The following is a 16,677-nucleotide window of genomic DNA, read 5'->3' as shown; positions in this document are numbered from 1 at the left end:
CAATGATCACAAAGCTCAGTTACAAATGTATTACAGCGTTAGCATTTCTTCCACATTTTCCATAGAACTTTAGAGCATCTGTCAGTGGACGTGTGACCCTATGCCTATGGGAGTGTAGGAGGCTCCCATAATGCAATACAAAGCTCAGTTACAAATATGCATCCTAGTATTTGGAAAACCGATATCTATCTTAATAATTAATTTTATTTTTTTTTCATGTTTCATTATGTCCTTTGTAATGTCCTTCTTTTCTTTTTCATTATGTTATCTTTTATAGCAAAATTGCCTTATGGCCAGTTAGTTATGTGGTAGAAATGCTTTCAGCAAAGATGACTGGCAAAGATGCTTATGACAAAAACGTGGACATGGTGAAGGATATCCCATTTTTTAATTGGCATTATTTTGGCGGCTAATGATGGCTGGCATCTCTCATGTGCTTATTGGCCATCCACATAGCCTCTTTCGAGAAGTGTGCACACAATCTTTTGTTAATTTTTACAGGCCACTGCAGCTTTTCATTATAGATTTAGGTGAGTTTTCAATATCTTCTAGATGTAAGTCCTTGATCAAATGCAAGTCCTGCAGCTATAATTTCCAGTCTGTAACTTGCCCGTTCATTTTCTTAATGGTGTTTTTTAAAGAGTAGAATTTTTAAATGTTGATAAAACCCCACATATAAGGTTTTTTTTTTCTTTTATGGTTTTAATGCCTTTTTGTCCTAAGAAAATTTCCTACCTTAAAGTTGCACGTTTTATTCTAGAAGATTTTCACATTTTTTCATCTATTTATGTTTCACACCTATGTTGCATATCATATTAATTTTTGTATATGGAATAAAGAAGTGGTTCAGGTTCACTCCCCCCATACGTATATCCAATTGATTTAGCACCATTTATTAAAATAAAAAATAAAAACATGTTTGCCTAACAAGGAGAATAGATGTGTTGATTGAAAATTAACTGGCCATATATTTGTTGGTCTCTTTCTGGATTCCATATTCTGTTCCACCGATCTATATACTTACACTTTTTTAAAAAGATTTTATTTATTTACCCATGAGAAATACAGAGAGAGAGGCAGAGACAAAGGCAGAGGGAGAAGTAGGCTCCATGCGGGAAACCTTGATGTGGGACTCAATCCCAGGACCCCGGGGTCATGACCTGAGCCAAAGGCAGACGTTCAGCCTCTGAGCCACCCACGTGACCTGATCTATATATTTATTCTTATGCCAATACAATAGTGTCTTGATCACTGTAGCTTTGTAATAATTCTAATACCTCCTTAAATCAGGTAGTGTAAGTCCTTCAACTTTGTTTCTCTCTTATAAGAGTATTTGGGCAATTCTAGATCATTTCCATTTCCATTTAAATTTTAGAATCATCTCATCAAACTTCTTCAAAAATGCTTGAAACTCTGATAGCTCTTATACTGAATCTATAGATCATTTGAAGTAAAATTGATATCTTCACAATTTTGAGTCTTCTAATCCACAACAGTAGTTTTTCCTTTCAAAATACCCAACTTTTGACTTCATTGATTTTTCTCTGTTGTTATAGTTTGTTGATTTCAGATTTTTTGTTAAAATCTTTTTCTCCTATTCACTGTGGTTTTAATTTGCTCTTACTTCTTGCTTCTTAATGTTGAAACTTATACCATTGCATTTTACTCTTGTTCTCTCTCCTGATACAAGCATTTAAAGCTATAAATTTGCTTCTATGCCCTGTTTCAGCTGAATCCCATGGATTTTTATGTTGTATTTTCATTATCATTAAGCTCAAAATATGAAGTGTCAGACTTAGTCTTTTTCTTTACAATGTCCCTATTGAGTTCTGGAGGACAGCAAATGGCTGTGATTTAATGTGGGAAGAGGTTATGGGTATAGAGAGCAGGGATTTATTCTGTTTAGTGAGACTGAGGAAAGCTTCCTAAGGTTCTTCAGTCATGAACTCACATTTACAATCCAAACACCTCAATTCCTTTTCAGTTTTGAGGATGCGAGGGTGAGAATGTGAGAGAAAACTGGCAAGCAGAAAATCAAACACACAGAAAAATAAAGGAAACCGTAGCGGCGAAAAAGAGAGTTGACTGCCGCGCAAACAAAATCCATTTTTATTTCTATGGAACGTATAGGTTCCTTGTAGGAGGATGAAGGCAGTGGTGTTTTCCGTGCTGAGCAGTTGCTGTCTACACAACCCCTTCCTGGGGCCTTGGGCTGAATTCTAAGTGTCTTAGCCATGTAATATACCTCGGCCTTTAACTCTGGCCCAACCCAACTCCAAGCACACTAAGGTTAAATATCCCCCAATCCATGCCAGGGTTTAAAGTAATAAGGGCTTTTAAGAGGAAATCATATAGATTTATAATTTAAATGTAATATATCACCATTAAGAAAAGCTTGAAGTACTCCTAAAAGTAAGCAGAGAAGAACCAGCCAGACTTTTTTTTTCATCACCTAAATAAGCCTCCAGGGATTTCTTGTATACATTCCTGTCTAGTCTTTTTTGAATCTCTACAAATACCTTTTTTTCTACAAAGATTTTATATAATTACAATGTTACAGAAAATATATTTTATCCTGTTTTTCTAATACTATTACAGAACCTCATAAAAATTATTTTTGTGGCTAATTAATATTGCATCAAATAGATGTAAAACAATTTATTTAAATATTTTCTTCTTGTTTATCATTTGGATTATTCCTTAGTTTTCACAAATATAAATAACATTATTATGAACATCTTCAGGTGTAATGGTTTTTTAGGTACTATATTTATTCCTTGTAAGATCAAATTCTCAAAAGTAGAATTATACTATCAGAAAAGAATATATACATTGAAAGCTCTTGACACAATATTGTTGAGTATCGCCAAAAGTAGAATTTTAAATAAATTACATTCTTATTTTTGAGATCAGAAGAATACTCAGGTTTCAAAAATTTTTTTCTCATCAAAACCTTGTGGATTTATCTTTAGTATAAAAGATCTTTTTTATAAAATGGTACTTTTTCTACTTTTCTCATGTCCTCTGTTGTGATTTTCTTCCTTCCTTTCTTTTTCTTTTTATATAGGTACATATATATTTTTGCTTTATTTTGCTTTATTATTCTGGGAATGGAAGTAAAGAAGAAATCACTTCCTTTTCAACTCATTTTCCCCTTGGCCCACATTAGGTATCGCAATCCATGAATTTTGGTGGGTTTGAGAAAGTTAAGATCATGGTTAGATACCTATCTTTATTTAATAATCAGAATTGATGCAAATACAAACCCCTTCCTCAAATATGTATTTTTTCAGCAATTTACTTTGGTCTCTTACTCATTCATTCATTAACTCATTTATGAGTGCTGAGCTCAGTTAATATGTAAAAGTGGGCATGATACTTTCCTTCTAAAATTGAGTTAGAATTGATGTAAGGCCAAAATAAAGACTGAGGCTGATTTTGGACAGTATGTTCTTTCAACATTAAAAAAAAATAATTTATTTCTTTTCTTACTTTATCCATGCCTTTCCTTCCTTCTGTTGGAGCCTGGGGTCAATGTTTGGATAATCAGGAGATTCATATAACATGTTGGCTGCCATCAGAGAGACATGGGATGGCTCAGGTGTGGTGTGAAGCTTCTGCCATGTTTTAGCTGAGTTATGCTTTAGCACAACCTGTTTATTAAAGAGAAAAACTATAATTCGAGGAGGATGAGGGACTTCCTGAAAGTCAGTCTTGAAGTCCGTTTGGGACCTGGGGCTTGAGCTCAGTATTTCCCTCACTCCAGCACTTCCAGGCACATTGCAGAAGTGAGGGAGAGACATGATCAGAGTAAAACTTCACCTCTTGCCTTCCACTCATCTGGTAGCCCGAGTGCTTCCCTTCCCTGTCCCCTCGTTTATACATCACCTGACGCTTGGAACATCCTTCCCTTTCTTGGTTGGCCAGACTGCTTCCTAGTTATTCCTCCACTCTTAGCAGAGGCATTCACTCTTCCTGAAGCTCCTGCCCTCCACCCCATCCCTAACTCCCCCTTCCCCTGGGGCAGGGCCAGAGGCTCCCTTATCACACTGTGTATCCTCGAGCAAGGCTTCATCAGATGCCATCCCGTCCTTAGTGCCCTACTTTGCCACAACCCCAATACACTCAGAGGCTCCTTAGGCCTGTGTCTTAATCATTCATCTGTCCTCAGGGCCTGGAGCAGAGGTAGGCATAGCAGCAAAGCACGTGGATGTCCATCTATCCCTTCTAAAAATCAAACAAAATAAATGCTCAATGAGTAACAAATGAGAGTGTGCAGAAATGTAGGCATGTGCAACTTTCTTCAACACAAATGTGTGGGATTGCTGGTACCCAGTTGCCAAGAGGGCAAGAAGGGGTGAGGAGGGGCAGGGAAGGCGGGGGGTGGGGGGGACTTAGTCAGTCTCCTGGAGCAGGTTCCCATACAATGGACTAAGTTGGCCCCTTCGTAACACCCTGCTGCTTAATTCTGTTTGATGATGATTGGTTTGGGATAATATAGTCCAAAGATCAAGGAAAGCCCCCACTGTGCTTCTCTTATTAAATTACTTTGCTTTGGGTTTTGACCATTGCCAAGCAAATCTCGTTATGAATTCTTCAATTACTTTCTTTTGCGATTTTAATAATTTGGTAGGGTAAGCTCTGGAATCAAACCAATATCCGTGCCATCATGCTAACTTTGATTATTTTCAAATTCTTCATTAGAGGGGTGGGAGGATATTCACTCCCCTTAAATCTGATTTTATTTTTCAGATTTGCTCTGCCCCATAATTTGCTTTGTACCCAGGTCTGATATGCTTCACCTTAGTGCTGGCTGTAAATGTGGGCTGATTCCATTCTGTTTGTTCCACTGAGTATTATTGCTTTGGGTTTTATGATTTAAGTTTTTACATGTTGAATTGAATTGTTTTGTTATTTGATTACATTAAAATCAAAAAGCGATTGCTGATGAAAACAATTTTGATTTATTGCGTCAGCCAGATTGTTGGCAATTTCTGTTTAGCTTAGTTTTATTTCCATTTTGTTGGTATAATGTTGTTTCTGCAGAAACAGGGAGAAAGGGAGGAAGGGAAATAACATTTATAAAGAATGAGTCCATGGGACATTGTGCTTCTGTACTTTATCTTCACCATTGATGGCGTTTTGCGATATTTCCATTTTGCAAATGAGGAACACAAAACACAAGAAGGTTGAACAGTTTGTCCAAAGATTATCGGACTCTTTCTGCCATCCATGTGTTCATTATTATTACTATTATTATTATTACCATCACCATCACCATCATCATCAATAATATAAAACCTATTTGAGTAGAAGTAGTGGTTTCCAGTGGGATGCGTAGCTCTAATGAAGAGTCTCTTTATCTTCCAGTAGAGATATTAAGGTTGGCTTCGAACCTGACATTTGAAAATTTTAGTATGTGTTGGCATGTGTGTGAAAGGCGCACATACACATGCACACACACACACAAACACAGAGAAGGGCAGAGACAGAAGGAATGAGGGGTGGATGAGCTTAAATCAGGAGCGGCCTTAAGAACAGTAAAAGCTCTGAAGGTCGTGCCCCCCAAGAATCAGATCAAGAAAGCAACCAGGGATGGCGCGGAGCTGGTGAAGAGCACGCTGAGCAGGGAGACCCGGTGTCCCTGGGATCTGCAGCACCCCCGCCTGGAAGAGGCCTCGGACCCCCGTGTGCAGCCCAGATCTCAGACCCAGCTTCCTACGCGAGAAGCGGTCTCCGCGCTTTCTCGAGGCCTCGGCACCCCTGGGCCGTGTGCCCACCACGTGCTGCCAGGTGGAGCTCAGAGTTTGTCCACTTCAAGCTCTCTGGTCCGGGTGTGGCCTCTCTTGTAGCTCCTCAAAGCACTTTCAGGCTATTGCGGGAGCTTTTTGTCTCAAGGCCGACATTTCAGCAAAGGCCATAAAGATGGGCTTGGAGAAGGAGACTCCTCACCAGGAACCCCCGGAGATGGCCTCCCAACACCTGAGGCGGTCGTCTTTAATATGAATCATGACCACACACGATTTTACTGCCTCCCTGTCCTTCGGGCACAAGATGCCAATTCCCAACACCTTTTATGGCTAAACTAAAAGTGGGAGGAAGTGACTACAGATGGCAAAGCCACCCTGGCCTGGGGCGGCGTTGCGGGGGGGCGGGGGGGGATTCATGCATCTCCTTTGAACTTTGTCAAGTGCTTGGTTAAAGCACCATAGGTGGGGGGAGTGCTGCAAGGGATTGGGGCTAACAAGAACTGGGTTTGGTTCTGGCCTTCCCTCTTGTGCCAGAGGCGAGACTTTGGGGAGTTAACTCACTCCCAAAGTTATGGCCTCTGAAAAATAGGAATGATCATCCTGTGTCTTTCCAGGTTTACCTTCCAGTTTAGAGGTGATGTGAGGTGATGGGTGCAGTGCCTGAGAGAGCACGTCATTCTCAGAGTGTGGCCCTTGGACCAGCAATACCAGCATCATCCAGAACATGTTAGAAGTGAAATTCTTGAGCTCTGCTTTCAACCCTAGTGAATCAGAAGCTGAGGGTGGGGCACAAGGCAGAGATTAATAATCTGTATTTGAAGATACCCTCCTGGTGATTCTTATTCCTTCTTCAGTTTGAGAACATGCATTTGAATGAGTGGTGTTTATGGTTATTGTTATGATCGATGTTTTGTTAGTATGAATATTTGATTTATTCCTGGATCTTAGAAAGTGACTCTTGGCCAGAGACCCAAGGGTGTCCTCTGATGCTGCCCATGAAGGTCAGCCTCTGGAGGAGAGAACAGGACTGAGAGGAGCAAACCTGATGGGGTGCACAGGACATATCCAGTCCAGCTCCAGTGATGCTGATGCTGCAGGTCCAGGGAACACACTTCGAGAACCACTGGTCCATATCATAGATTTTTGAGGCTATTAAAGCCGCAGAAGACATTAAGGACGATGTCCACTCGCCTTCCATATTTACAAGTCAGTAGTGAGTTGGTAACCGGGCCAAGACTGTGACCCAGGCTAGCAGTCTTTCTAATTTACCAGGCTGATGACTGAGGAAGATCTCAAGTGTTGTTTCCCCCAAGACATTTGTATTTTAATGCAAAAAATCAGGCTTCCCAGATTCTAGCATTTGTGCCTTCAGTTCTTCACTTTATACACATTTATTCAGCACCAACTGTATACCAGATATCATTCTGGGCAGTGACTAGGACATGCATGGCCATGGGGCTGACATTCCTTCCTGTGTGTGTGTGTGTGTGTGTGTGTGTGTGTACATGCGCACACAGGGAGTATCTGCACGGCCCCAGCCCCGGGCTTCTTCGTAGGATGTTTGACCACATGCCTGTCCTCTGTCTGCCAGATTCATCTATTCTTGAGTTGGTTCCCTTTCCTAAGACGACATTTTTCATTCTGTATTCTTTTCTCTTTATAACCTATTTTGTATCTAAGCAAGTCAGTTTTCTCTTTCTTTTAGATCATTCTTAATCTTTCCCATGGAAAAACTCAGATTAGATTGCTGTTTATCATGGTCTTTGGACAATTTAAAGTTTTGACAAATCATCTAAAATCAGTGTGTCCCTCTGCCCTGCTGGGAAAGCTGTTTATAAAGCCCCTGGTTTTGCTGACAGTGAGCAGTTTTAGACTTTGAGGGAGGAGCCATTGATTATTCTAAGTTAGGACTTTTCTTTTTCCTTTGTACTGAACCAGCTCCTTCTCCCTTTGAGATGTGAGAAACCTTCTCCCACTAGGATAGTACTTAATTCACTAAATAAGACTTTCTCCGAGCGTTAGAGGCCCAGAAAAGGAATGCAGCCATAAAGCTTCCATAGGGTCAGATGCTGGAGGCAGACATCATTAACAAAAGCTTGGCCAGAATCTGGTAGCAAAAGAGGAAAGAAAAAATCAGTATGATGACAGAGACAGCTGCTCAGGAAGCTCTGTGTGGCTCTTCGGGGCTACTAGGTCGAACTTTTGATTTGGGAGAGTAGAAGGCCATCTGCAGTCAAGGAGACCTGGGGAGACGTTCAATCTCTGTCAATAGCTGATCCTGTGGTTTTGGGCACAGGCCTTTTTGAGCCTCGGTCCTTTTGGTAAGTGGACAGTTTGTGCTGTGGAAATTTATCCTGAGCTTTCTAGGAAGAGAACGGATGGGAAAGCATCAAGGAGTGCACTTTGCAGGAAGAAGATGCAAAGTGTAACTTTCCTTTAGTGTTAGCTTTCAGTAGTCTTGCTGTCTCAGCTCAGTGCCTTCGCTCCTCCATTTAGTGCCCTAACTCTCGACCCTAGAGCCGTAATGCTCTCCCCTTTCTCAACCTCCTCTCAAGAAAAGATCAGAAATTAACTGACACAGAGGCCGAAATCACTGGATCTCTCAGCTTTAGTAGCACATATCAGCACCACCCAGAGAGATTAGTAGATCTTTGGGCTCCACTCCCAGAGTCTCTTATTCAGTGGCTCTGGTATGGAGTCTGAGCATTTATATTTCTTATTAAGTTCTCCAGTGATGCTGATGCTGCAGGTCCAGTGAACACACTTTGAGAACCACTGGTCCATATCATAGATTTTTGAGGCTGTTAAAGCTGGAGAAGACGTTAAGGACGATGTCCACTCGCCTTCCATATTTACAAGTCAGTAGTGAGTTGGTAACCGGGCCAAGACTGTGACCCAGGCTAGCAGTCTTTCTAATTTACCAGGCTGATGACTGAGGAAGATCTCAAGTGTTGTTTTCCCCAAGACATTTGCATTTTAATGTGGGCCCAAACTCTAAGCTATAAGGATGATGCTGGTGATTATCATGCTCATGAGGACCGTGTCTTATTGTTTGAGTTCTTCAATGCATCAGACACCTGCCATGCTATCTGTTCCTGTGATGGGCCTGTGACGTGGGCTCGTGATTCCTGCCTTCTAGATGAGGTCATGCAGGCTTAGAGGCTTCAGGTGGCTGAAGCTCCACCTGAAGTCCCCTGACTCCAGGGGAAGTCCTGGTCTGCGCATACCCAGACCCCTATTCTCACAGGTACACCACCCCTTGCTCTGTATGAATGGAGCTAAAGATTCTATAAAGTTAAGGTATCAAAGAGAAAATAATAAAGAGTAAGGACATCAGTGGCCTGAGGACTTATGTGCCATTCATTCTCTCTACCCCTTGCTGTGGTCCTCACTATTAACTGTGTTCCTCTAGGACATAGGAATACCAGGATGGAGCAGGCAATCATTGCAGACATCTTGCAGGCCTAACGCCTGGCCATCAGGAGCCATTTGATGCTGCTGTAGCCTTAGGACATTTCCCTTATCCCTCTCTTCTCATTCAGGTAGTGGGCAGCCTCCCTGGGAACCCCATGACAAACCTGCAGCATTGCCCTCAGACCTGCTCTCAGGTCCACACGCAGACACACTACACACAGACACACAGACACACACGCAGGACATCCCAATACCAGAAGGCCTCGTCATCTCCTCTGTTGTGTTATCTCATTATCCAGCTCCATCCCATTCATGCTGGTCTGCAGCCAGGAGCCAGATTGACTGTGCACCCCATGGACACTTTGGAAGAGCAGCCATAAGACTAACTGTTCAGTTGCTATCTCTCCTGCCATGGAACCTCTCTGATTTGCCTGTGTTTTCTGGTCCAGGAGCTGATCCAGGCAAGTGGTCAAGATATCTCATTCCTCAGGTGACAAGTTTCCTTACAGCCTCCTGAGATTGGCTTGTGAACCCTTTGGAGAGTCCTACTGATTGTCTGCCCCACATTTGCACATCATTTTGGACAAACTATCCGTTGTTGTGTCCAGGACAGGCAGGCTGCTTACTGGCTGGTGGTCTACTATCCTCAACCCTTTGTGTTTCTTCAGGCACTTGGTACCTGAGTTCACTTCTCTGCTGCTTCCCTGGGGGCTGTGGTACTCACACACACACATACACACGCACAGTGGCATGCACTCACATGTACACATTCTCAGTACACACTCACTCACATACCACACACTCCCACAGAGTACATGGATGACTTCATCAAGGTGGAAGAATGACTGGCACAGGGGAGTGGATGGGAAGAAAGACGTTCTCTTAAATGCTGACAGATTGGTCTCCTGAATCAAGCTGAGGACTGCAGAAAGGAGGAGAGGAGCACTACCATGCCCTATAATGTCACACTCAAAATAGCCTTCTAGGAAATATTAGTCCCCAAGATTGTAGGTTCACTGAAGGGTTGCGATGTGGTCCTGGGTTTGCCTTTGTCTAGAACTCTACTCTTTTCACTACACTGTGCTCAAGGAAGGAGGCCAAATCCCTAAAAATCTCCCCTTGGACAGCTGTAGTCGCAGAAGAAAAGCTTGCCAAGCTGCCAAAACCATAGACAACATGACAGATTGAAAGAAACCACCAGACGTCACCTGTGGTGGCATCATTCCAAGATGACCATTGTTGGTATTTAGTGCGTGGTTTTGATTCTCCATACACCTAAAAACATTATTTTTACACAATGATTTAAAAAAGATATCACAAATACTCATGCAACAACAGATTCTCATCCACTAAACAGCATAATACTGGTTGTCATTTATTTAGCATCCACCATATGCGAGGCAAGGCCCAAACCATGTCACACTTACTGAAGGGTTTATACCTCATCGGAGCTCTGTGAGGTATGGACCGTGTTTCATCCAGGAGAACAGAGGCCCAGAGATGTTAAGCGACTTGCCTGCAATCACACAGCCAGCAAGCAGTAGAGCTGGGATTCAGATAAATATAGTCAGAGTCCAGAACCCAGTCTGGTCCTTGTGTACCACAATTATTTTCCTTAGTTTCTTAAAACTCCATAGTAACAGTAATGTAATATTCCATCATTTGATACTATCCTTTACCCCGTTGATTCTCAAGTGTTGAACATTTAGTTTATTTCCAATGCTTGCTAGTTTAAACAGTGTTACTCTGAAAATCTTTGTGCAAACATCTTTTCAGAAACTGAATAATTCCTTAGGATAAATCCTTAGGGGTACAATTGCTGCATCCGCACATTTTAAAAGCGTTTGAGTCTCCCCACCAAATTGCCATTCCAGAAATATCACGCCAGCCCGCATTCCTACCAGCAGACTGTAAAATTGTCCTTTCCTCTACAGATGGTCTGGGTTTTCACTGCGCATCTTGTGATTTGGTACCGTGCAAAATACAGGTGTCACTGTAGCCGGGGTTCAGGCTGTGCGTGGCAATGCGTTGCCAGTTTGCAAACATGACCACAGGAGCTAAGACTTGGGATGCTTGAGAGGGCCAAGCTCTACTTTGCTGGAGTGAGAGGTAGATGCCAGGAGAGGCACCGGGGATGCCCCCGGATGGTGGATGCACATGAAGAGGCAACGAGTCCACAGAGTCCCTTGTATCCAACGACTCCATCCAGAGACACGGTATGGGTCCCCGTGACCTCCAGCTCACTGAATTTCAGCAGCTCCACAAGCCGCCTCTGTTTGCAGAGCTGGAGTGGGAGAGCTCCAAGTGCTCTGCCCTGGGAAGTCCCCAGCAGGCGAGAACACCAGGAGCGGCTTCCTTCCCCAGCCCAAGCAGGCAGAGGGGAGAGCCAGAGCGACAGGGCCCTCCCCTTGACCTGGCTCCGCCATTCACGATCTGGGTTTGTTTGGGGCAAGTCACTTTCTTTCTCTGAATCTCAGTTGTTTTGTCTGCAGAAGGGGATTCATGTTCTGCTCCTGACAGTGATCCCAGGGATGGAGAAGGAATCAGGTTCCCGAAGGTCCGGGTAGCCAGCAGGGACTCTACGCCTGCTCTGTCCCTGGCTCTGCAGACACCTGACGTCCTTCAGCACTTCCCTTCCAGTAACATTCACGTTCGACGTTTCAGTACCAGCATTCTTGTTTTGGGGAGCGACGCAGCTGTTTGCCCCTTTCCAAGAGCACTTAGAATGGAGTAGAAGAGCATAATGAAGTTCTTGCTTCCGAGGCTGTTGTCTCTGAAAGCTGGTGCTCCGTGTGAGTTCTGGGAAGGGTGGAATCAGCGGTGCCAAGAAAGGCAGTGCCGTCTCGTTTTAGGATCAGTGTGGAGCAATGGAGTGAGTCGTCCAATATCCCAGCGCACCCTCGGCTTTGTGTATTGCGCCCCAAACGTTCCTCCAGCCATAGAGGTGGGTTGCTTTCCCCCAGATTTTGGGAAGGGTGCTGCAAGCGCTGAGGCCAGGCACCTCATGTCTCCATCCCTTCCCATTCATAGTGTTCCAGCATGGGCGCAGCGCAGCAGAGCAGACTTCAGGGAAGGCCGTGGGTCCTGTTCACTAAGATGCTTGCAGGGACATAGGTCGGGGTGGCCTGTCTACCTGCTGCTTTCCTAACTTCCTGGGGTTGGATGTCCAGACCCCTTTGACTTTCCCTCTTATGGAAGCTGTTCTTGGCCTCCTGCCCCCGAATCTCCACATCTTTTCATTTTTATGTCTGAACCTCGTGTTTTTCCTTTTCCTTCCAGGGAAAAGGGGAAAATGAAACAAAGAAGAACGTTTAGAGGCAGCCCAGGGAAATACGGGTTGGGTTGTATTTGGGTAACGTCTGGAAGATTGGAGAGCTCTGTAGGAGCCCGTGTTCTATTGACAGGCAGTGGCACACGGGGGAGCCAGGATAGTGTGGGATAGCACAGACCGGGCAACAAGATTAAAGAGCAGCCTTTAAGCACCTTGTCCCACGAATCACCAATACCCCTCCGTTAGGTTTTGGCAGATGACATGTGTACAGAACAGTAATAATACTTCATCCATCCTATTGTTTTCTGCTACTTTCACCTTGTATTATGTGCTTTTGCACATGGACGTATCCATGTGCACACACGCCAGGCGTGGTGGATAGGTGGCGCAGGACGAGGAGGTGGATAGGGACCGGGGAGAACTGGTTCTGGCCCTATGAAGGAGAAGCATGTGTTAGAATTTGGGTGTGTGTTGGGGGGGGTGCTGTGCAGACCTCATTCCACGCGGGGACAAAAGGGTCTATAGCAAGGGGACATGACCATGACGGATGGTGTGTTCGGGCTTCTTATAATGAGCGTCTGAAATGTTCCTGAGGGCAGACCCAGAGCTAAGAAGGCTTCTGTGCCGCACAGGAAGATAGGGAGACATCTGCGAGGCCCAGAAAGTTTCCCTGGAAACTATGGGACTGGGAAGCCCAGGGAAGGGTCTGGGGCTGCGTTTACTCCGTGTGGTGCTGAGAGGAGGATGAAGGAAGCTCTGAGAGGCTGGGGTGTGGGGAATGGAGAGTATGTCATAAAGATCGAAGGGGCTCTGGCATGGCTCTCCTACAAGATCCCCTCCGGATCCCCCTGTTGGGCGTCCTCAGGTCAATTCGGGATCGTGCTTCTTGAAGCAAACATAGGAAACAGAAGAGTTAATTTAGTCCCCGTTTACAAATGGGGAGACCGCCTGTGTGGGGTGCCAGGCATCCCGAGAAAGAGAACCACCTTCCCCTCTTCCCTCCGCTGCCTGCTCGCCAGGGGCTCGCCGCTGGGCCATCGTAGCATCTTAGCATCGCTTCTGTGGGCTTCCTGCCGTCTCACGCAGGTCTGACACCAAAGATGCTTCCTTCATGCACCTGCGCTCACCTGTCCCTGAGCCCGCAGTGCGGCCACCAGGGCCGGGGCCAGACGGAAGGAAGGTGGCCCATGGCCGTGCGGCCTTCGTCAGCATCGGTTTCCGCTCGATCGGGGCCAGCTTCTTTCCTCTTCCTCCTTGGAGCCCCACGTGAAAGGCGGCAGCGAACCCCGTCTTCCTTCTTCCTCCACCATGACCTCCCCTTTTGAAATCCTACAAATAACAACGTCTGATTGTCCCGTTGAATCGCGAGCGTGAATGTGAATGGCTCCAAAGGCAGAACGCAGCCAAATATTAGGTCCTAAGTCAACGTTTTGCTGAGAAACTCGGATAGTAAGAGGTTGAAAATGTCTGTCTTTTCCTGAGAAAACTTGTTTGCCGGCAGGAAAAAAATTTCAAAGACTGTTGTCTTCCCATGTGGGGGGCAGGAGAGGAGGGTGATTTCGCGAGCAGGGCCAGAGTCCTTTAGGGGCTTGGCTTGGCTTGGCCCAGGAGCGAGGCTTTGCGGTGATACTTGGATGGCTCCCTGGGGCCGGGCCCACGGCGGCCGGGCACCTGTGAAGAAGGAGGAGGAACGGGTTAAATGGCAAGACCAGAGCACTGCCTATAAAGGGCCCCGTGTCTTGATCAGAGAAACTTCAAGGAAGGAGAACAAGAAGGAGCAATCTAAGATGAGAAGAAAGAAAGAAAGAAAAGAAAGAAAGAAAGAAAGAAAGAAAGAAAGAAAGAAAGAAAGAAAGAAAGAAAGAAAGAAAGAAGAAAGAAAGAAAGAAAGAAAGAAAGAAAGAAAGAAGAAAGAAAGAAAAAAGAAAGAAAGAAAGAAAGAAAGAAAGAAAGAAAGAAAGAAAGAGAAAGAAAGAAAGATAGAAAGGAAAGAAAGAAGAAAGAAAGAAAGAAAGAAAGAAAGAAAGAAAGAAAGAAAGAAAGAAAGAAAGAAAGAAAGAAGAAAGAAAGAAGAAAAGGAAAGGAAAAGAAAGGAAAGGAAAGGATTGGATTTAAGAGGCATATCAACCAAGTGCAACGTATGGACATATGTACATATGATGGGTATTGGGCAACCTGAGCTCTTTGGTCATGTCTGGGATTTGCTCTGCAAAAACCTGGTGGGCCTGGGAGGGAGCCAGGAGAGTCTTGCTGAAACAAGGGTGGCCGCGTCATGGCAACCGTCGGAGCAGAATGGCAGGCTTCGAAGGGGTTCATCCTCCGATTTTCTTTATTTTTACATCTATTTGAATTTTTCCAATCTCTTACAAGGTCCTTGGGCACAATTGTATGAGTGGCCGGGAGCAGCGGCTTCCTGCCGGGGGGGCGGGGGGCACCACACTCTACCCACAAACCTTCTGAAGAGAAAATGAGCTATTCTGGCCTGTGGGCACTTCAAGTTCTAGTAGGCATGGCCCTGGGTGGGACGTCTTGGGGCCCTGAGCCCCCAGCTCAAGGGAGCCCCCAACTCACGGGTGCCCCCACCTCAAGGGAGCCCCCAGCTCATGGGTGCCCCCAGCTCGCGGGTGCCCCCAGCTCACAGACGCCCCCAGCTCACAGGCGCCTCCAGCTCACGGGTGCCCCCAGCTCACGGGAGCCCCAGCTCAAGGGAGCCCCCAGCTCAAGGGCATCCCCAGCTCACGGGCATCCCCAGCTCAAGGGAGCCCCCAGCTCGTGGGCGCCCCCAGCTCACGGGCATCCCCAGCTCAAGGGAGCCCCCAGCTCAAGGGGACCATGCAGCAGGCCCGCGAGGGACTAGTAAGCCTACAGCCCGGGGTCGCAGTGGCCCAGCCCGCCCCCAGCCCTCAGGGGAGGGAGGAAGTGACAAAGGGGCATCTGTGCTCTCTCTGCGGAGTCAGAACCCCGCGCTTGGCCGCATCGGGAACAGTAGGCTCTGTTTTCAGGGGGTCCAGTGACAGCGTCTCGGGTGCTTCTCCTTCCATGGAGCAGAGCCGCTGCCTCCCCTCTGAGTCCGCAGGCGGCGGGCAGAGTCTCGGTTAAGGCCCAGAGAGACCAGATGGGCGCTGCGGCTGCGCGTGAGCGCGTGGGCCTCCGTGTGGCCGCGGGCAGGTGCCTCATGGAAGGGTGTGCAGCCGTCGGGCGACGGGGAAGCCTGCTGCGTGTGCTCCTGCACACGTGGGTGCGCGTGCCCCGGCATCTGCACTTGCATGCACGTGGCAATGTGTGTATGTGTACGTGTTGGTGCAGCTCCGTGTACATGGGGACACTGTGGGGACCCTGAAAGGTGGCACCGCAGTCACCAGGACCCTGAGCTCAAAGGGTCCTCACCTTGCAGGGCGGGACAGGACTTGGCGGTGAAGTCATGGCCACTCGGGTGCTGCAACCAGGGCTGCTTCCACGCTCACCCTGAGCGGGGGCCGGGTTGGGTCCTAAGCAGGAATACCAGGTGGGGACCAACAGATGCCCCTGTGTGTCCGAGGTCCGTGGCTCACCCTCGTGCACTCCCCAAGGACAGGGCCCACCTGAGGGTGAGCCCCCAAGGGGAGCTCGTGGCCAGGCCGGCAGGCGGGGGCTGCGCGAGGGTCCCGCAGATCCCACGGGGGCTGCCCGTGCCCCAGACCGACTAGGGCCTGCCTGACTCGCTGTGATTTTGGTCTTTCAGGCAAAGAAGGGGAGCTACGCCTTTCTGTGGGACGTGGCGGTGGTGGAGTACGCGGCCCTCACGGACGACGACTGCTCCGTGACCGTCACCGGCAACAGCGTCAGCAGCAAGGGCTACGGGATTGCCCTGCAGCACGGCAGCCCCTACAGGGACCTCTTCTCCCAGAGGTGGGCGCCGTCCGCCCGGGCCCGGGGGGTGGCCTTCCCCTGGGATGAGGGCCGCGCGCACCGGCTCCCCGGCTTCCCCAGCACCCGCCCCTGCCCTCCACCTGCTAGGCCCGGGTGGCCCGAGCCAAAGACGCCAAGTACCTGGTCCCTCCTGCGGGGGCACAGGCCGTGCTGTGGCCGTGGGCGCCCACGCGGGGCGCTCAGGGCGGCGGGGAGGCTTCCTCGGGCAGCAAGAGGGCAGAGGAGAGCAGACCAGACCCGCCGGGAGCCCAGGGAGGACTTCCCGGAGGAAGTGACACCTGAGGCCCCAAGGGCGAACAGGACTTAGCGGGTAGGCCCAGTCATAGTTAATTG

General features: G+C 47.0%; 1 protein-coding gene across 3 annotated transcripts in view; it reads left to right on the top strand.

Annotated features, from left to right (window-relative positions):
* The window catches only part of GRID1 (glutamate ionotropic receptor delta type subunit 1), a 638,858-nt gene that overhangs the window by 605,838 nt on the left and 16,343 nt on the right, over positions 1–16,677 (top strand). For all 3 annotated transcript variants that reach the window (XM_072823838.1, XM_072823837.1, XM_072823839.1), the window contains one exon: positions 16,157–16,323. In XM_072823838.1, the coding sequence (XP_072679939.1) occupies positions 16,157–16,323 (167 nt within the window). The remainder of the gene's footprint in view (positions 1–16,156; positions 16,324–16,677) is intronic.

Source organism: Canis lupus, chromosome 4 (genome assembly GCF_048164855.1).
Source record: "Canis lupus baileyi chromosome 4, mCanLup2.hap1, whole genome shotgun sequence".
In the NCBI taxonomy this organism is placed as follows: Eukaryota; Metazoa; Chordata; class Mammalia; order Carnivora; family Canidae; genus Canis; species Canis lupus.
The sequence above is the reverse complement of the archived record's forward strand: the minus strand, read 5'-3'. Positions and strand labels throughout refer to the sequence as shown.